Source organism: Streptopelia decaocto (genome assembly GCF_964273445.1).
Source record: "Streptopelia decaocto genome assembly, chromosome: 11".
NCBI classification, from domain to species: domain Eukaryota; kingdom Metazoa; phylum Chordata; class Aves; order Columbiformes; family Columbidae; genus Streptopelia; species Streptopelia decaocto.
In genome coordinates, this window is record NC_138666.1 from 10,436,124 (window position 1) to 10,457,658 (window position 21,535).

Below are 21,535 nucleotides of genomic sequence, written 5' to 3' on the forward strand. Positions count from 1 at the left end.
ATGGCTTAAAGTTAAAAGCAGCTTCTCAGCCAAGTTAACATTCAAGCACTGTTTAGTAATATTGATGTGAGGAAATAAAAGACCATTTTTGGCAGCAGCAGATCAATTATTACAATGCAAAACCACGTGGAAAGCAATAACGGATTTTTCTTTTTTCTCAGTGATATGCCCTAGCTGCAAACCCCTAATCACTTTGGTAGGTGTTTATAAACACTAACTGGCTTCTGAAAAACATTATTTAAGCACTTTGTGGGTGATGTTGACATAAAAACTCCTCCTGTGAGTGTGCCTGACATTATTGGTGCTGTCGAGAGCTTTGGTGAAAGACCAGCCGTGGTCCTCAGGTGGGCATGGGGCTGTGCCGCTGCTGGAAATGCAGCTTCTTGCTTTCTGAATTTTCTCTGCCTGTGAATTGCTGAGGCTCTGGGTTAGCAACCACTGCTGCCAAAGCACTGCGAACTGTTCGATCAGGAGTCAGCTCTTTCGGGTAGGGTTTGCGATCTGCATATTCAGTGGATTTGGGCAGGAGAATGGGAGGTCAGGGAAATTTAGCTCACGGCATCCCTGGTTTCACAGCATCCCTGGGGTTTGTGAAAGGTGGTTGATCTCTGTGGGAATTAAGACAAAGCAATGCAAAAGCTCATTTTGCAGAGAGATGCACGTGCTACCTGCAGCTTGGGCTGCAGCTTGTGCCAGCGCCTTTGCTGCCAGCAGCTTCCACACCGTGTATCCTGCTCTGCAAATGTGTGTGAGCTGAGAGACGACTTTTTAAAGCTGTGACAGACATTGGTTACCCCAAAGGGTGTGTGATTTGGTTATATGTGGTTTTACAGCGTGAGACAAGCCGGGTAGCACCTTTCTGGCAGCTGGCATCTCACAGGATCAAGATGTTCGCGTTCGCCTCCAGCACCCAGCAGGTTCCACAGCTCAGGAGAGGCAGCGAAGGGGTCACCAGTACCGTCACCTGCAGCTCTGCTTTTGGGGAGAACCCTGGCACAGATGGCACTGTGAATTTGGGGAATTTCCTCCCCAGAAATCACCAACACACATGTGCGTTTCTGCTTAGCCATAGTGTACCTGGCACCTTGGGGATGAAGTGCATGTAGAGAGAGGTCAGCAGAGTCCCTGAACTTGTGTCTTATAGAATCACAGAGTAGTTTGGGTTGGAAGAGGGACCATCAAACATCATCTAGTCTGATCCCTGCCATGAGCAGGGACATCTTCACCAGCTCAGGTTGCTCAGAGCCCCATCCAGCCTGGCCTGGGATGTCTCCAGGGATGGGGCATCCACCACCTCTCTGGGAACCTGGGCCAGTATTTTACCACTCTCACTGCAAAAAAATTCTTCCTCATGTCTGAGCCATCTTCTCAAGCAGAACCAAAAGAGAAAGATAAATCTCCTAAACTCATCTCTCTTCTAAAGCAGAAAATGCTTTATAGTGCTGTTTGAGTGGGAAATGCAGCCTGTGCCCCGTCCTGCTGCCAGGCACAGCCCAGCGAGGCTGCTCTGCCCACACAGGGTCTGAGCCTGCTGCAGGAGATGGCAAAAGATTTCAGCAGAGACAAGATTTCCCTGGGTACTTTAGCTTGCTCCGAAGGTACTGTTCTTTGTGGCATGAATCCTCGATGACAGGGTTTAGCGTGGCCTTGGTAGTGAAGAGCAATCCCAAATTAATGCTCTCTCATCGTGCGTCATCCCTTCAGAAGGATGTCACATCCCAGGAGAGGGCCAGCAGCGAGTGGAAGCTTTGTGTCATGGAGGCAGGGAAGAGCCCAGGTCCTGTGGGTCAGGGCACAGGCAAGTGGTTGGGATGATTTCAGAGCCTGGGGCAGGGCTGCGGGAGGATGAAAGCAGTATTGAAAATATCTCTTTCCCTAATCCACTTATGTTGACAGGTCAGACAGGGCAGGGATGAGTTTAGTTAAAGAAACAGCTGGATTCATAAAATATAATATTATTAAGAGATCATTCCAGTGCTTGAACGGCACTAATAATTGTGTGGGAATCTGAAGTGCAAAGAGATTAGTAGCAATCTTTACTCCCCAGGCATGTTGTTACATAAACTGAATGGTCATGTATTAAGAAGCAAGTGCAATGTTTTCTGGAGGGAGTCCCAGGTGGGAACTGTGCACAGCTCTGTGGATGCTTTGTGAGGTCAGAATTGGGACAATTGATCCATCTAGAAATTGTGCAAATTTTTAGTCTGAGCAAATGAGAACAAACACATTCCTGTGCTTCACTGGATACCTCACCGGGGTGTTGCCAGGATGGATATTTGGGAGGAAAGCGGAGGAGTTGCTGTGCTAGGTCCCCTATAGGCACAGGTCCACTCATGAGGTGGATGCACAAGTCCCCTTTTCCCCCTCAGGGAATATCCAAACTAATGTGTGAACCTGTCCCAGTGGTGCAGATGCTGAAGATGCAGATGTGAGTGGCACCAACCATTGCCTTCTCCTTAACCTGTCCCCACCAGTAGCTGGGGGATGCTGAGCAATTGATGACATTATGGGTGGGTGTCTGGGGTTAAGCCTGCAGAAATCCTAAATGTATCCTTCATCTGTCCTTCACATTAAAATCTTGTTTCTCTCTTTTTTTTCCTGCTTCCTCCCCTACCTTGTCTCCCCCCTCTTCCAGCAATGTGGACACCAAGGAGCTGTGCGGTGAGTGTGGTCCCTCTCTTGGGGCAAAGCAATTGCTATGTACACGTGTGCTTTCAGTTGCATGAAACCCGTTGCAAAGCTGGCAGGGCCGTGGTGGCTGCGGAGCTGGGGAGGTCTCAGCACTTCTGCTGCTTCACCCTGTATTCCACAGGAAAATTGACAAAACTTTTCTTCATTTTCTTGCAACACAATTGGGGTCAGAGCTGAGTGGAGCACCTGGCTCCTATTCAATAACATGCTGGAATTTAATTTGTGGCAATGTCATGGCTTCCAGCTCTGCTCTGAAGTTCAATAAACCAGTATCCATCTGCAGTACCCATAACATGTTTCCCAGCAGGCTGCCTGAGGAGTACACCACCTCTACACACCTACAGCTCACAGAAATTAAAGGCTGAAAAGAAAATCCCTGGTAATGTTTTATCCCATACCTTGACAAGAAAGAGAATATTTCCTGCCAGTATTTCTCAAGGGCTTTGCCTTGATGTGACGCGACTCATGCACGGGGATCCTGATCCTCACTCAGGTGTATTTTTCCATGGACACTTGGTATTGGAAAGTGTTTCCTGTGCCCCATCTTTTTGGGAGGAGAAGGAGAGACAGAGGTGCGTGGCCTTACAGAGGGCTCACCTGTCTCCTTGCCTTCCATGCCAGGATGCAGAAGAACATATAAAGACACCTCAGCGGGTCCTCACCATTTACCTTCATAACCTTGCCACTGATTACAGCCTTCAGAGGTCTGGCTGAGAGCGAGTTGAGCAGCCAGAACAGTGTTTGCTGGATGCTTGTGCCAGCACCAGGTGGTTGCTCCTTATTCCTGACACTTTTAAGACTTTTAAGCCTGTGGCTCTGCCTGCACTGGGCCGTTACACAGGGTTTTTCTCCTCCCAGTGCACTTACCCCCTGCCAGCACCCCACCAACACCCCACCTTTCTCACCACAGCACCCTGCAGGATATTGAGCACTTGAGCCTCCAGCAATCTTTCAGCTCGTTATCCGCAATTGTTGTCCACAAGAAACATAAAATCCTTTTGACTCACTGACAATATGATGGGCTTGTTCCCATTGCTCCTTTCTCATTGTGTTTGGTCGCCTTGCCAGCTGACCCAAAAGACCAAAATCCCCCATCCCATACCGTCAACTTTGCCTGGAAAAACAGGCATGGGAACATCATTGCTTGACCCCACGTTGCTTTCTCCATCAGTCTGATAAAATCAGAAAACTGCGTGGCTGTTGCCCAGCGTGATCCCAACCTGCTGCCTTTCTGGGGGATGAAGCTGCCAGGAGAGGAGGCAGATAAACCCATCACCTCCTGCGGGAAGCTGGAGGAAGGCTCAATCAGCACGAGATCCTGCCTAGAGCCGTTATCTGCTGAATACCCACCCTTGCCTGCCATTTCTTATTTGCTCGCTACTCTTCTAAGTGGTAGTTTAAATATAAAACTTTGTTTTGGCAAAATGGAAGCTGGGTTCTCTCTCTTGAAATGCATTGTGTATTGTAGGACTTTGAGGGCATTTTTAAAAGGATTTCTTAGATCCCCACAGCTTATAAGAGAAATTCAATATGCTTTAATCCATATCAGATATCATCTTATGAAGTTCTGTTTTGTTTTTTTTTCCTGCCGACAAATGCAACAATCACCAGCATATAGACTGTCTTAAACATGGTTTTATAGCTCTTACCCCTAGAGGAGCTGGAAGCACTCAGTATGTCCATAAAATGCATAAACAGCTACCAAATTGTACCTGCCACTCCTCAGTTTAAATGAAACACAGATATTGCATGTTCAGAGAACTGAGATGTACTCTACAAATGGGAGACACACATCAACCCTTTATAAATGGATGGTGGGTGGGGGCACCCACCTCTTCCCACACCAGCCCTGGGTTGCAGTGTTGTTCATCTCCTGAGCATCCACCCATTGCTCTCTGCACATGTGTAGGAGCCATGAGCAATAACCATGTGGGATAGGAAGAGCTGATCTCAGATATTCCTGTGAATAAATAAGGTTAAAACAGTAGCATTGAATACTTTGGTTAAGCCAATGTCGTGCTCCTTGGTTGGTCTTGGGGCTGTGCTCTGCCCACAACAGCTCATTTTTCCTGAAATACAGGGGCCCAGCTTTTCATTTCAGGACCTACAAAAATAGTTTTTCTTCACCTTTAAGATCTGCTCAGTTTTTCTTTCCCAAGTAAAGTAATAATAAGAAGAATAACACAAACATGCTGCAGTGAGAATAAGCTGTTTGGCAACCATGGAACAGCGAACAGCTGCTGTCAATCACGCTGTGACATTCCAGTTTCTACCAAATCTTCTTCCCCTTGGATACGTTCTTGAGCTGTAAATAGCTATAGACACTTCTAATTAAGCCAAGAGAACCTAATTAGTGGGATTGTTTCCTGGAGTTTGTCTTGTTGCATTCCACAGAGCTGTCACCTTGGTGTGAAGCTTTGTGTCTTAGCACTAAGGAACAGTGCTGGTGGCTTTTAAGGAACAGCTTTTAGCTGTAATCGCTGTCAGTCACCCAGAAACCAGGTAACTTCATGTCTACGCTGCAAGATCACAGCACACCTCACCATCAGGCTTCACTTCTCGCTATTTCTGTTGTGAATGGCTGATTTCAGGACTCTAGCTCTTGCATGAAACTGCACCAGGGTTCAAATGGGTCATGGAGCCATTGGCCACATGGGGACACACCGATTTTGGCTGTTTTGCATCAGTGAAGAGTGGCTGGGATTGCATTTGGCCACTGCTGGAGCTGCAGTGCAGCCTGGTGCAGATCACCCTTCCCATGGGAGGGCTGAGAGTCATAGAAGCATTTTGGTTGGAAGAGACCCTCAAGATTATCGAGACCAACCATCAAGCTGACACTGGCAGTAAATCACGTCCCTAAGAACCTCATCTACGTGTCTTTTAAACCCCTCCAGGGATGGTGACTCCATCATTGCCCTGGGCAGCCTGTTCCAATGCCTGAAAACCCTTTACGGGAAGAAATTTTTCCTAATATCCAATCTGAACCTCCCCTGGCACAACTTGAGGCCATTTCCTCTCATCCTGTCTCTTGCCACTTGGGAGAAGAGACCAACCCCCCTGGCTCCAAGCTCCTTTCAGGCAGTTCAGAGATCAGAAGGTCTCCCCTCAGCTCCTGTTCTCCAGCTGAACCCCCCAGGTCCCTCAGCCGCTCCCATCACGCTTGTGCTCCAGCCCCTCACCAGCTCCGTTCCCTTCTCTGAACTTGCTTCAGTATCTCAGTGTCTTTCTTGTAATGAGGGGCCCAAAAGTGAACACAGGATTTGAGGATGGCATGGACTCCCTCTCCATGGAGAACACATCCTTTCAGGCCCAGCTTGCAGCTGCGTTCTTTTCCTTTCAAGGCAGACTTTGCCCTCAGAAGCCTGTGACTGTGGGAGTTACTGTGCCTTACATCTCTTTTTTACAATGGTCCCAAACTTCACAGGAATTGTACCACCTCCCACCCTTGAAGGACAAAATGTGACTTTGGCTCAGAATATAGAATATAAAAATATACTTAAAACCACCCTCTCAGGTTTTAATTTCTGCCAATAAATAGACCTATCTTGGTCATGTAGCCTTGAAGCGTGATGTTACATCAACAGTTTCCATCATGTCCCTCTTTGTTTTCCCAGACTATTTTGCTGACCATATGGGAGACTATGAAGATGTCTTGGCCTCACTGGAGACACTGAACCTCTCCATCCTGAAGGCGATGGACTACACCAAACGGGTGAGTCCTCCTTACCGCACCTTGTGCTCCACAGGCTCAGAGTGAACGGTGCAAATTTTACATTAATGAAGCATCTAAATCCTAAGGTTTTCATCTTATTCAGCAATGTCATCTCCTTGTGCTTTTGCATTTGTGTGGTAAGTGGATCATTGCAGCAACAGAAGGACAGTAGATTTTTTTTGTGTTAACAGCAAATGAATTGTAAAAATCTTGGCCAGATTGTGAACCAAGGTGCCAGTGTCATGTGCAGTAGATGGTGGTGGGGAGGCTTTGTGGCAGAGCACTGTATCTTCTCAGCACCCTTCCTAAGTCTTGGCTGTGCTGTGGCTTATACTTTACATTGCCTGAAGCATGAAGGTGCATCATTGGGAGTGCTCTTGGAAACATTAAGTACATCTTGTGTGTTGGAAGGCATCCTGAGTTCCAGAAATGTGGTCATTCATGTGCACAAAGCTGTGTCAGAAACCAGATGTCCGTATGTTTGAAGGACTGCAGGGGAAATGTTTGTTTTACATGTGCAGGGTACCTCCAGCTTCTTAAAACAAAATCCACCATGTACCTTAATGATACTGTTGATGATGGATTACTAGACAGTGACACTGCTCAAGAAGCACACTGAAGTTTATTTACAAATATCTAGAAAATCTGAGCTGATGTATCAGATAAACATCCTTGCTGAGAGGTGCACCATTCATTTGGTGAGGTGTTTATAGAGGTCTTGTTCCTTTGAAACCATTTTCCTATCCTTTCTATACCACTTGATAAAACAACTGTGCTGTATCAGTGATATTTGTTACCTCACCATAATCAATCCTTCTCCCACTTCTACCTTCAGCCATATTTGCATCATTCTTTTGTGCCATGATGAGTGAAAAGTAGCCTTTCTTATCACTGGCGGGGACTGAGCCAAGGAGGGAGGTTTTGCTTTTGCCAAGCACCTGTAAGAACCTCCTGATTCACATCCATTCCTCCTCTGAGTAATCCAAATTGAAATCTCCCTTCTGTTTATCTTTGAAGCTAAAGGAGAAGCTTAAATTTCTCCACATTAGAGATTTAGCAATGATAAGAAGTTTTAGGAGTTAGAACAGCAAATTTCTCACTCCTCTGGTTGCTGAGTAAAGACCCTAATTTCCTCACTTTATCCAAATCCATCCTTTTTGATGTGTGTGACGATGGCAGCATGGAGAGTGAAGGCACATCTTGATGTCTTGCCATATTAAACAAAAGACAAAAGTTTCTGGCCAAACACTGATCTAAAGTGTTTGTGAATTTTTTATCAACATATTATGAGGGGGTAAAGAAACCCTGGACAACAGTAATAGTTCTTTTTTTTTGCATTAAGTTGCTATGCCTGTTCATGCTTCATTTATATACATTGTTAGAAAATTTTCTGGCAGTCAGATTTGCAAACTATGTGTTTTAAATACATGTTAACATGCTAATAGCAGTAATTCACTCGAACTTGCTATTTGTGATGCCTTCCACCGTTGCTTTTCAAATGCAAGGTTAAAATGTATGGCTAATTTCTCCCAGTTATTTTGCAAGAGGAGGATGGCTTATTCCCTGTCTATAAATCAGGCATCTGAGCATGTGGGTATTACCTTCCATTAGAAATCTGCAGCAGAAGCAAGATGGTTATTCATAATCCCAACCCTCTGCCTTCATGAAAAGAGCATCTTTTTCCCTCCTTGATTCAGCTACTCAGGACAGGATTCACCTGCCTTAGTTGCAATGGGTCGAGGTTATTTACCTAAACCTGAGCTGGTCAACCCCGTCATGGTTTTGTGGATGGAACCAGCAAGATCCAGAGTGTTGGAGGCATCTTCCTCCCGTGACTCTGAGAGATCTCAGATGCAGACATGTCCCTTCTAGATGGCTAAAGCCAGGCAAGGGAAACGCTGCCCCCGTTTTATCCGCCCGTGAGCTGTGTTGCTCTTTGCCACCTGGCAGACTTCTGGCAAGTGAGCAGACAGAGTAAGACTTGGTCACAGAGAGGAATTGGCAAAGAAGTGTTTCATGAAAAACATCATCTCCCTGCTGTGATTTTGTGAACAAAGTGGTACATCAATGCATTATTCAAACACAGGTGCTTTGTTTGTGTAAGGAACTGAAGGGGAAAAAAAAACCCCGAACCAAAAACCAAACAAAACAAAAAGCCAGAAAGTAAGCTGTGTTGTAGGTGGTACAGTAACTTATCTCCAGTGTTCAGATAAGACAGACTTCCAGGCAGCATCAGTAGCTTTTTCTGAGTGTAAAACATCAGTGCTTTTTCTTTTTTTTGAGATCTGAGATTCTTTCACTGTATATTTTTCCTAAAATACTAGTCTTGCTGGTTTTAGTGTCAGTATTGCCAAAAGTGTCAGAAGCAGGCTTCTTAGGTTCTGAACTGATCAAGTAATCAAGTCTTCCCACCAGGTTCCAGCCTGTATATGTTCCCATACCCCAGCCTGGGGAATGCCGCAGGGGTGTTTTATTTCCTCCAGGGCTGGGACCACACCTGCAGGGTAAAGCCCCAGCCCCGGGGAGAAGACTCTCCATCCCAGGATTGCAAAAGCCAGTTTGAGCTTCCAGCTGTCTGAGGGGGTCCCTCCATCCAGGTCTCCTGCTGCTCCACCACCTCCATGTGTGATGGACCTCATGCTGCTGTCAGGATGTGTAGGAGATACACACATGCAAATATATTTGTAAGAACACTGGATCAGGGAAAAGCCTGCCAAAGCAACAAGGTTTGGTAGGATCCAAGCATTGTTTTGTGCCCTTCACTGCTTGAGCTTGTTGCTGTGTCTCTGCAGCTTTTCCCCAAGGCCAGACCCTACAAAGGGCTTGGTGCTCATGCTGAGCATACAGACTTGTGAGCAAACTGCTTCACTTGTGAGCTACTCCTGCTTCTCTGTATTAAAATAAGCATTTTGTCAGCTGGAGAAAACTATTGCTCATAGGAGAATGTTCCTTATTCCCTCCCTCTCCCCTCCATTAGAAAAAGCAAATGATAAATGAAGCCTAACCTTCTTCTGTGTTGGCTTTCTGACGAGAGGTGCCTGTTGACGAGAGAGGCTGGGTAGCCGTGGTGTTTAATTGCTGTTTGTATTTCTCACCTTAAAAGACAGCTGATTATTTCTTGCTCATAAAAAGAGAAAGCAGCAATTATCTTGTGCTGGAGGAGCTCATAAAGTATCAGCAGTAATTAGATTCAATAGTGGAAGGTCTCATACAGCAAAACAAAATCTGTCATTGTAATTATTTTCCAATATGGTGATGTCCGTGCTGTGTTGAAACGACTGCCAATGACGGTGGGAAATGCAAAGTTAAATTGGAGAGAAAGGAAATAAACTTTCAGGATCTAAAAAACAAAGCTGACAGCAGGAGATGTTTTTATATCATTCTAATTTACCATTTTATAGTGCAGCTAGCAAATATAAAAACCAATGTGACCAGGAAGGACATATTTGTGTATCCGGTATCAGTGGGAGCTGATGGAGTGAAGCCGGGTTGAGCTGTCCCTCCCGTTTGGTTAATGACCCCCTGCTTTGGGATGGGGGTTGGGGGAGTGGGGGGACAGTGCCTGGGGAGCCAGAGGGACAGTGCTGGGGTGGTGGTTACAACTGCATAACACCCTCACCCAGAAACCGCAGGAAACGTGCTTTAGCTTGATTTAAAAAAAAAAAAAAAAGGCATATTTTGTGTTTTTGAACCCAAGAGGCTCAATTAGCCCCATTCCTGCCAGGTACGACTTCCACCGCCTGCTGCACTGGGGTTGCTCCTGCTCCTCGCTTTTGTCAAATAAGCATTCTGAAGCACCGAGCATGGAAACATGAGCACAGCTGACCTTTGGCGGTGAGGCAAGCTTGAAAAGCAAGCTGCAAAGAAGTCCCAAAAAATGCCGAGTGAGGAATATCCTCAAGGACGAAGCAGCTCAGATTTGAGGTCAAATCGTTCCTTCCTGGAGAAGCTCCTGTTGGGCACTAGATAGGTCCAAGAAGCGCTGGTGGCCGTTTTTGGTGCATGCCCTGTTCCAGCTGGAAGGGAAGTACTTGTAAAGCAAAATTGCCCCAAATTGGAGCTGAAATTGCAAATAACCCCTATGGACATACTGAAATAAATGCAACTGATCTCTCTGATGCTCATTGACACAGTGCGGGGAATGGCTGTGTAACTCTGCTTTGGCAAGGACCAGGACAGGGTGAGCAGAGCAGGGGACGGGGTGCTGGCAAATTAGGGGGCATTCGGAGACTGGCTTCAAAGAGAAGAGAGGGGCAGCAGGAGGGGTTTATGGAGAAGGTCTGAGGACCTGTGGGTGGCCCTGGACCACCCTCTGCTTGAACTTCAGCATCCCCATTGGTCCTGGAGGGGAGCAAAAAGAGATGTGAAAGTGTTTTACTCCTTGCTTGCCTGCTGCCAGGGCCATTGCCAGTCTGTCACTCACCAAAATCCTTTTCATCTCATTTAATGGAGTGGAAGTGCAAACATGACCAAGTGGTAACACACCACATAACCCCTGAGAGCCTTTTTGTGTCAGGGTGCCAAATACCACATGTGTCTTATGTACCCAAACCAGCTGCAAACACATTTTTCCCTGAGCATCATTATTTAGATAACAGAATCATAAAGGGAAAACTGAATGTACTGACCTTCAGCAACAGCTGCTGATGCTCCTGCAGCGCAAGGAAGCTCAGAGCTCTATCCATATGGGTGAATAGGTTTGCATACATTATTTGTGAGTTGAATTGTTCTGCTGCAATTCCCCCTTCTTGTCCCTGCCCATGACATGTCATCACAATGCACAGGAGATGCAGGGCTCTGGGGCTCAGCAGGAGTCGCTGCAGGGCACGTCCTCTCCCATCTGCCCGTGCCAGCATGACCAGGGGCTTCCCCCACCAGCACCCTGCGAGGAAGCGCGTGTTGGAGCAGCTCCGTTACAGCCCCAGCGCAGCCACCACCTGCCACCAGTCTCGAATGCTAAAAATGATGGATGGGTTATAGCATGGTCCAGAACAGCAATATAGAGTGCTCTCATTTGCATTCTTACCTACAAAAATTAAGCTTGCCAAAGATGATATTGCTCTTTTTTGAATGATGACACCTCAAGATAAAATAATTCTTAATCTTTTCCTCCCACTCTCCAGCTAATCCTTTATCTTGTCCTTTCGTTTTACTTGAGCAGGTTTTCTCCTGCTCTGCTTAACCAACTTGGTGTTCATACTGAGGTCATCTGAGGCCCTGGAGCGGCACTTTGCTGCGGCAGGAGACTGGCCCATAGGAGGGTGTAACAGCAACATGGTGGCAGCAGCTCTGGATGCAGCATGAGCTGCTCAGGGCTTCCCATGGACATCATCAGCTGGCCCCATCTCGGCTCCCTCTGAGCCATGATGGTTACATGAGCATCAGCTGAGCTCCCCTGGTTTGAGCTTGAAGCCCATGGGGCAGCACTGCAGCACAGAACATCTGTTTTTTCATCTTTATAGAATCATAGAATCATAGAATCATTTTGGTTGGAAGAGACCCTCAAAACCATCAAGTCCAACCATTAACCTATCTCTGGCAGCCCTTTCTATGAAGAAATTTTTCCTAATATCCAATCTAAAGCACCCCTGACACAACTTTAGGCCATTTCCTCTTGTCCTATCACTTGCTACTTGGGAGAAGAGACCAAAACCCTCCATGCTACAACCTCCTTTCAGATAGTTGCAGAGATCTTTCCTCCTGGGTGAATTCATACCCTAGTGCATATCAGGTTCTCCTTTGGCAAAGCACTTCTCTGGTTTCCTTGCTGCCAAACACAGGAACAGCTGATCTCCTGGTGCTTTGTACCTGGCTGAGCCCTCGGAGATCCTGCCCATCTTGTCATGGTCTTCCCCCTTAGAAGCATTTGACCCTTCTCTAGGATCAGGGTGTTTGCTCAAATAATGGCCCTTTGCTGGCGATCAGTTTGCCTTTTCTGGGGGGCTCAGAGCATCATCCATCCTCATCTTTGCAGCAGAGCTCTGTCCTGACAGGGTTGGAATTGTTTTAAAGATTATTAGCTGTTTTTTTACCCCTTTCTTGGATGGGTGATTTTATGATGAAATGCCAGCTTAGAGAGACTCCTATAATGCAGTTAAAGATGTATTCATGGCAAATGGTTTTGGCTGAAAAAAGGAAGGAGTGGCAGTATGGTGATGAATTGGTAAAGGCTGAGTCATGTTTCCATATATTTTGAATGATACATTTCTGAACAATTTCAGTATCCATTTCTATGGTGAAAAATGATGTGGAAAACTTTATAGTTCCAGAATAGTCTAAACGGAAACAAGGCATATTTGTTTAGCTTCTCAGAAAGCATTTCTGCAGCTCTTCTCTGAAATGAATTTAAGAAAACATTGCACTGTAAATGAAAGCCAAAAGTGCTACTCCAGTTCTGCAAGAACTGAATTTTCCCCAACTTTCCTGTTCAGACTCCAGACCAAAAAGCCCATTCTATGTGTGATGCCATTCGGAGCTATTTCCCTGCCAGCTCTGCTGGGCTGTGCATCAGATCCCACCAGGCTGCCAGACGGACGGAGAGCACAGCAGGGCTGGCAGGGAGATGAATCTTAAGAAGGTCTCTCTTGGAGCTTATTTTTAGTTGACGATGTTTATTCGCTGCTCTTCTGCTTGTCTGTCGCTTGAAAATTCATGTCCTTCCTTTTGCTCCGAGAAGGAAGAGCATCTTCTCTGGAGGTCCTACTCATGCTGCCCTGGCTCTCATGGGCCTCCTGTAGGTCTTCCTCCCGCCCTCTCCCATTTTAAGGCCATTTCTACTGAGATTAGATAAATTGTATGGTGAAGGGAATAAATCCGCCAGGTGTCAGTACTGCTGTCTTGCCAAAGTTCTTGCCCGAGAACAGCTTTGAAGGAGCCACCAAAAGGAAAGGCAGGGACCGAGACAACACATAACCAGCTGGCACAGCCAGGCTGAGCCTTCAGCAGCTTGACCGTCCCACGTCAATACATCTGCAGGGTCTTTTGGGTAGGTCCTGTTTGGAAAACAAAATCTGTACTTTCCTTGGAAAAGTGAGATAAAATATGTATTAATTTATAGTCTTGTGGGTAGTAAATACAGCTAATTAGGAGCTTATGTTAAGAGAAAGGCTAATTATAGGCAGGGTGTTCAGAAGTAGCAGGCCACACTTAATTTTGCAGGTCTGTTTTTTGCCTGCTGAGTAAGTGGACGGGGCACAAAAATGCCATATGCATCTTGATCCATAGAATGTGTGCTGTATAGCACATGATAGGGCCAACACTTACCTGGCCTTCACATCCGCATGACTACAATGAGAAATAACAGGGTTATGTTGCAGCAAGCAGAATTTCTAAAAACGAGGGGAAGGAAGCCCTGTGAGATATTGCTTGGGAAGGGTCTGTGGCAGGAGACCTTCAAGACCAGAGAAGGCAAACGTGCTGAGAAGGGGTTGATACTGAGATTTATAAAAGGAGGGAGGTTTTTATAGCAAAAGGTTTTTAAAACCCATGTGATGCCGTCACTGGGTTTTTTATCTGAACAGGTGTCTCATTTGTTTTTTTAGAGCCGTTTCGGGAAGGCTGAGGGTCTTTCATATGTTAATGCTTTCATTTATCAACTATTTAAGTGTCTGTTCTCTTCAGGTTTCTTCTACTGATTATGTGCCAGGCAATCAGTTTCGGGTCTCCGCTTTTGAAGGGATTTAAGAGTCAGGGAGAGGAAAAGGAGCGAGAGGCAGGTCTGAGTGTTATTCTGATTATAAGAAAATATCTTTTGGAAGAAAACAGGCAATTATGAGCTACGAATTTAAATCAGCCACTCCGAGGCTACAGCGCAACACATGCCTGGTTTTTAAAGGGGTGAGTGGGTGGAAGATAACCTCTTCATCATCCCAATATGAGGTTTGACAGGGGTGTTTCATGGCATGGCAATGGCTTTGTTGTTGGGTTGGTTGTCTTTTTTTTTTTTTTTAACCGAAGGAAAAGTGTGGGCGAAACAGAATTGGCTTTGGTTTCCATTTGAAAAGCCTCCTCAGTTCGGTGCCATCACTCTGTGGGCGTGCTTTGGTGGTGCTTGAAGTGAATAAAAATTGGAGAAGCCATCAATATCACCAGGCTTGGTAAATGTCAACCAGTTTGGCCAGTCTCACTGAAAACCAGCACTGGAAAACTTCATCGGTCAGGCTGCAATGCTGCAAGGCAAAGGGAAGGTGCCAGCTTGTCTTGGGGGGTCTCAGAGTCTGTGGGTGGCACAGAATCATTTATATTTTACATCCTATAGCCTTAACAAGCTAAATAGTGACCTTTAAAAATGCCAGCAAAGAAACTTCGAGATGCTCAACAACATCAAAAATCTCCTTTTTCAAGTCATTGAGTTCCCACAAGGAACACGATTGCAAGAGCCCAGGTTTGGCCATCAATTTGCAATACCCAATGAGGGATGCTTGAGCAAGGCCAAGCACTCAATGGCACAAAAATCCCAGCTGTGATTTGCACAGGTAACACATCCAAGTGGTGTTTTAATTAATCTGTGCCAGAATTTGGACAGGTACATAAAGAAATGGAAAGCTGGAAGAGCTGTGATTGGCTTTGAGCAGCCTGTGCTCCCAATGTGAGCACTCTGTGCATGGGGATGTGCTTTAGAGGCACACAAAAAGCCTGTGATGTGAAGAGAGCGGTAGGATCTGGGATTTTTTCACCCTCCTCAGCCTCTTTGGCGGCCGCCCTGTTCCTTCCCCAACAAGGCTTAGAGCAAAACACTCTGCAGCAGGGTAGGATCTGTGGTGACAAATTCTTTCTAGCCTTGAACTAATGGACCAGCTGGATGGAAAAGAGCAGGCTTGGAGCTGTGCCCCTCCAAGAGCTTCCGGCACAAAGTGGCTTCATTGAGCAGCAATTATTATATTATCTCCATAAATATTTTAACTTCTCAGGCAAAGCAAGGAGGAAATTACTCTTCAGGGTGGAATTGATAAGAACAAAGCTCATTAAATCTCCCTAGGACAGACTGACAAATGTTTGAATAAGATGATGGGAAGGATTCCTTTGGAGCTGGTCTTCTTAATGACTTGTTTTTGCAATGCCAAGTAAGACATTTACTAGAGGAGAGCCCAAGGGATTGCTGAAAAACCTTTCAGCACACACATTTCAGACACAGCTCTTGAGAGCACATGTCACAACTGGGTCGGGAAATGGCCAGAGTTAGTTAAGTGGGGTTAAAAAAAACCATGTTGTTTAATTTCAGAGCTATTGGACTTACTGGCCTGCCAAAAAGTATCAGATCTTCATGGACACCCTGATATTCTTGTGCACCAGCGGGCATAGCTTTGTACTCAACATCCATCCAGAGCACCTTGATGTAGGGAGTTAGGTTCATTTAAGAGTACGTGGGAATCATCTATACAATTTTTCTTGAAGCTGAACTGAGATGATAGGCTGTAGTTAGGTAATAAAATCCCAACATTTAACTACGCATACTCTTGCAGTCATATATTCTAGCACCCAGAGTTAAGTCCACGTGATCAGACAGCACTCGGCATAGCCTGTGTGTTCATAAATATGATTTTCCAAAAGGAGCAGGTTCCTGCGCTGCAGAGAGCGATCCATTCTCACAAGGTATCTGGAGGGTTGATCAGGAAATTGGCTTGTGGTGTTTGCAGGAGACAGGTTATAGGGTCTTGGAGAGCAGCAGAAACGTGGAGGTAAATAGCAGCATGTTGCCTCATTTACCTGATGTATGGATTGAAATGGAAAAGCAGCGGTGAACTCTTTGCACCTGTGGAAGGGAAACTGAATGGAATAAATAGCATGGAGCGGGTGTAAAATCAGTTGATGGGCTTGGAGCATCCATGGGGGATGTGGTACATGGTTTGGATGACTATCAGAGAAGAGGACAAGGTAGTGGTGCTGCAGCTCTCACTGGAAAGGGACATTAATGGGGAATTACTGTGTCTTTGCAGTGCAATACTGCTTGGAACAGCAGTGGGGTTCTTGGGACACGGGGACCTGGGTGCAGCCCCCAGCTCCAGTCTACCCCGCACTTGCATCCAGCCCCCACGCTTGACAGGCTAAATCATGTCCCAGAAAACTGGTGCTCTTAATTAAAAGAATCATCCAATCAGCCACTCAGAGGAGCGCGCACAGCTCCCCGTTTAGCATCGGCAGCTCCCCGAGGCCTTCCAGTCAATGTTAAATGCACGAGGAGGGACATCATCCCCAGCCCATGGGAGCAGCCGCCTGCCACCAAGGCAGCAATCAGATCCCCAGCACCAGCAATCAGAGCAGGGCTGGGTGCGAGAGTTAATCAAAACCTATCTGTAATTATAGCAGAGTCTGTTTGAGCACCTGATTAATATATTTATGCCTTCATTACGGGCAGGCTGCTGGCTGCAGGCAGGGACACGTGCACGGGGAGTAGCCATGGAGGGGGGAAAACCACAAAAGAAATTGTTTCAGATCCCAAATGCAATGATATGTCTTTGCCAAGGTGATTTATCGATTTAATACACCCTCCTTAGCCAGAGTGTGGATAGTGGAAGATGTATTAAATGATAAAATAATTGCCTGAGCAAAGGGGTGGATTTGGCCCAGTGTGGGGCTCTTTCTAAAGTCTGTCAGCAGAGGAAGATGAAGGATGAAGTACCTTGACAGAGAATTTAATAAACTATCTATACAGAATCGTTCCAATGTGATTTATGTGTCTGTGCATATATGTATAATACAATGCTTGGAAAGAAATCACACATACATATACATAGTGTATATTGCACACTCTGAGCTAGTTGTATTTTTCTGGGGAGAAAAGAGATCATCCAGCTATCCAGGAATATTCGTGAAAGTGTTCAAAATTTTTTCCTCAATTTAACTGCTCAACAGTTGTTTTCACATCACTGCCTTGGCTCTATCGCTGTTTATTTGCCTTGCCATGGCACCTGTTCCTACCATGGAGGGGGTCCGGTGTGGTGCTCTACCAGCTGCTGTATCCATGGCCCCAGGCTGCCTGTTCACCCCTCTCTCTGTCTGCATGGGGCAAGCGAAAACGGGGTAGGACTTGTCAGGAGATGTCCAAGCTCGGCATGGTGGCACCACGTCCCCAGGGTGAGGACTTGGCGTGCAAAAGCCCAGTAGTAACCATACCAGGCAAGGACGGGCCGCCAGCCCTGGGAAGCTGCGTGATCTCATGGCACATCACTCGCTGCTCCACTCCCTGATCAAATAAGTCAAAATCCTGAAGGAAGGACTGAGGGAGACATCGATCTTTGGTTCCCCTCAGTGAGGCAGGGACAGTCTGGGGGCAGCCCCGATGGGGACACGGCTCCATCGCGCTCCTCGTCCTGCGCCTGTGTGTACGGGTGAGCGGTGCTGCACCGGCTGCGCTTGGTTTCAGGGTATGATTCTCTGTGCTAACAACCAGCAGGCAAGTGGGTTTTTCTAAGCTGGCTGACCTCGTTTTCAAACATTGCCAGGCTGTGGAGGAAGGAGATAACTCAGAGGCACTCACTCACAGTTAAGGGTTGCATTTATGAGGCTTTGCTGATCCCTGGCCAGGCAGATCTCCATCCTCTCCTGCCTGAGTCTTCTGACGCTTTTCCCAGTATCTCACACCAATGCTGATGTTCTTCCCTCCTGGCTATCAGGTACCAGTGGTGCTGGAGGAGCACACTGGGCTGTGCTGGGGAGCACTGGGGCTGTGGAGGGGAGCGCAGTCTTGCTTGGAGAAAGGCTCAAAAAGTGGCCGGGTCCCATATACGCTGCTGAGTGCATCCCCCAAGCCCAAGGAACGTCCCAGTTCTTACTCCTCGTGCAGATATGCTGCAGCCCATGGAGCACCCTGGGCCAGTCCCATCCCCGTTTGACTGGTGTACTGGGATGGGCTGAGCTGACGAAGGAGCAAGGTAGTGCATCGATCCCTGCCGTCCTTATGCCTCTCTCCCTGCCACCCAAGGGTGCCAGGAGATCATGAACACAGTACACTGCATGGCAGTTTGCTTCAGCATCACCATCTGGTGATGATCACCATGTCGTGCTTGTCCCCTAGAAACACTGCAGATTTTTGTGTCAGAGAGAAGTCATTAACTGCCAACCTAGTTGGATACTCAAGAAGCTATCAAGAAGCTCCTGCTCCCCTATCAAATCAGGGGTGAGAAATCAGCTGGGCAACCGGTTTCCTCAGAAGTGTTTTTCTTCAGCTCATTCTTCTTTTATGATTTAAAATATGAGATAAAGCCCCTCCGGGTTCTTGCGGAGCTGCGCTGGTTGCCATGGAAATAACCCTTGTTAATGGCTTTGCAATAAAACAAGAATAATTTACACAGGGAGATCTTGGGGTACTCACGCTGTGCCGCTGCATGCTCACATAAATGGTGGTGCTGGGATCGTGCTCTGGTCTTACCCCCCCAGTTTGGTCACTGCTGGTGGCATGCAGGGAGCTGGGCAGTGTTCATCCCCATCTTGTAACACCAAAAAGTGGTGAGTCCCACAGAAATTCCATGCCAGGAGGCACCAGCATGCAGGGATGGGGCTGTCTGATGGGGGTTTGCCTGGGCTACATGCTGTCCCAGTACTGGTGGTTTGGAGGCAGTTTGAGGAAAAAGTGGTGCTGGCAAGTTTGGGTTTAGAGGAGCTTTTCCTTTCACTGCAAGTTATTTTAGCTCTAATGGTGAGTGTTTAACTTCAGCCAGATGTGGTGTGGCCAGTAGCCTGGCTGGGCTGGTCTTGGTCCAGTTGGGCTGGGGCTCAGACTAGTTGGGCTGATGTTGGAGTGGTGTTGAGACAATGTTGAACTGGTTGGACTGGTTGTGCTGGTATCTTAGTTCTACCCATGCCTGGCAGGAAGTGGAGGCGGAGGAGCAGGATGGGGCACAGCAGGGCTGTGCTGGGCAAGGGCCCTGGGTGCTTTAAGCCCATCATTTGATTGAATCACAGAATAGTTGGTGTTCGAAGGGACCTCCAGAGCTCACCCAGTGCCACCCCTGCCATGAGCAGGGACATCTTCACCAGATCAGGTTGCTCAGAGCCCCGTCCAGCCTGGCCTGGGATGTCTCCAGGGATGGTTCATCCACCACCTCTCTGGCCAACCTGGGACAGTGTTTCACCACCCTCAGCGTAAAAAAAATTCCTTCCTCATCTCTGGCCTGAATCTCCCCTCCTTTAGTTTAAAACTATCACCCCTTGTCCTGTCACCACCTCTCGTCCTGTCACAGGAAAGAGGGCAACTATGGGCTTTAGATAATCATCTCTTCACATGGCTTGATCTATAAATGAAGCAGTGCTGATGTCCCTTGCTGCCCAGGCTTCCTCCCGTCACAGCCACTATAAATCTGTTCCAGGGGTGACGGATGCTGGAGGGGCTCTATGCTATATGGGACAGACATGTGTTCATTCTTCTCGTGGCCCTTACGGTCAGTACACGGAGGGAACCAGCTTCTGCGTGGGATGCTGGACGGATGCTGCAGCAGCTGGGTGCCCACTGGGTCTCACCACTCTCCCTGTCTGCCTTGGCAGGTGTACGAGAGCGGCAGCAACGTGGACCAGTTTGTGACTCGCTTCCTGCTGAAGGAGACGGCGAACCAGACCCAGTCGCTGCTGAGCTCCGTGGAGAGTGCTGTGGATGCCATCGACGAGCAAACCAACCCCGGCAGGTCTGCAGCACCTCCTGCCCTCCTTCCTCACTGCTTCCTGGTTGATTTTGGCACAGCAGCGTGGAGGGAGAGCTGGGGATGCTTTTGCAGGGTGAGGGAAAATGCAGTAGAAGGTGTGCAGGAGCAAAGGGGAGCTGGGCAAGCGATTGCATTTCTCATTGCCTCCCTTCCCGACTCCCTGAGAGATCTCGGGATGTTCCTGCAGCGCTCTGTCCTGCCCTGTCCCTGACACTCCTGCAGCCCAAAGGGTCCTGCTCGGCCGCTCTGCCTGCCAGTGGTGCAGGGGGGATGCAAACAAGGGGGAAGCACCCACGGGGTTGTGCTGGGTGGTGCTGGGTGCAGGGGCTGCTTCTCCCAGCAATGCCACTGGTCCCATTCGGGGGGAAAAAAAAGTGCCTGGGGTGTGCTGGGGCCAGCCTGCCATGGGCAGTGTCCCATGTTGGGGATGCTGTCCCTCCTGTGAGGGCACCCATGGATGAATTCCTCTGCAGAGGTGAAACGTGCTCGTGCACAAGAGACTGGTACCACCATCCTTGGGTCCCATGAGGAGGGGACCATCCCCATCCCTGTAGCCCAGCACATCCTACCCAGCTTGGAAGATGGAGGAGGTGGTTTCAAGATTTCTCAAGTGCTTCCAGCACTAAAATATAAGGAGTACCTAGCAGCATAGTCCAAACCTCAGCACAGCCCTCGCTTGGTGTCACAGTGTCACTTGCCTCCCGGGAGTATCACTGTCACCAGCTGTAACCAGGACAGGTTGCCACGGAAACTGTTCATCAGATGCTCATGAAGCAGATCTTGTCTCCTGCCACACCTGCAAACCAGGAGGCCAGGGGATGCCGGGGGGGGTAGGTTGCCTTGGTTTCACCGATCCGTGGGTGGGAAGAGGGAACAAAGACCCTTGGACCACAGAGCATGAAAATCCCAGTTGCGACACCACACCATGTACCTGAATGTTTCATTGCAGCCAGGTCTTGGTGTTTTTGGTTTTAACATCAGCAGCAAGCATGTCCCAGACCAGCATCTTGCAGGAGCTGTTGCTCCCTGGGATACAGTGAGACCCTGGGCAGCTCTGGTGACATCTCACCAGCTTTCCCAGGAGAAATGCTCTGGGTTTCATCACTCCACATCACTTTTTTTTTCCCCATTTTGGAAGGAAACCACTGGTCTGCAGCAAACCTTGTACAAAACATGTGGGAAAAGTAGAAGCTCTTGGGAAACAATGAGGAGGAAATGAGCCCAACATCAGACAGAGCAATTAGAGCCCATGAAAGACTTTGCTGGCTTTTATTTGCTGATGTGTGGGCCCAGTTTGTAATGAGGAGTATTGTACTTGTTTTCTCATGGTGATAACAGCCAAAAAAAAAAGAAAAAGAAAAAAAAAAGACCCCACAAAAAATTTTCTATCTCACACATCCCACATCCGCATGAAGACAAAGAGGTGGCCTAAAAAGCACCAGAATAAAGGGCTGTAAAACGAAGTGCAGGAGCAGAGCGTCCAAGCCTGAGACACCTC

The 21,535-nt window shown here is 47.5% G+C and overlaps 1 protein-coding gene across 1 annotated transcript in view; it reads left to right on the plus strand.

Moving 5' to 3' along the window:
- Positions 1 to 21,535, plus strand: part of NECAB2 (N-terminal EF-hand calcium binding protein 2) — an 83,392-nt gene that overhangs the window by 58,563 nt on the left and 3,294 nt on the right. The window contains exons 4-6 of the mRNA XM_082062805.1: positions 2,636 to 2,661; positions 6,306 to 6,403; positions 19,883 to 20,019. Of these exons, the coding sequence (XP_081918931.1) occupies positions 2,636 to 2,661; positions 6,306 to 6,403; positions 19,883 to 20,019 (261 nt within the window). The remainder of the gene's footprint in view (positions 1 to 2,635; positions 2,662 to 6,305; positions 6,404 to 19,882; positions 20,020 to 21,535) is intronic.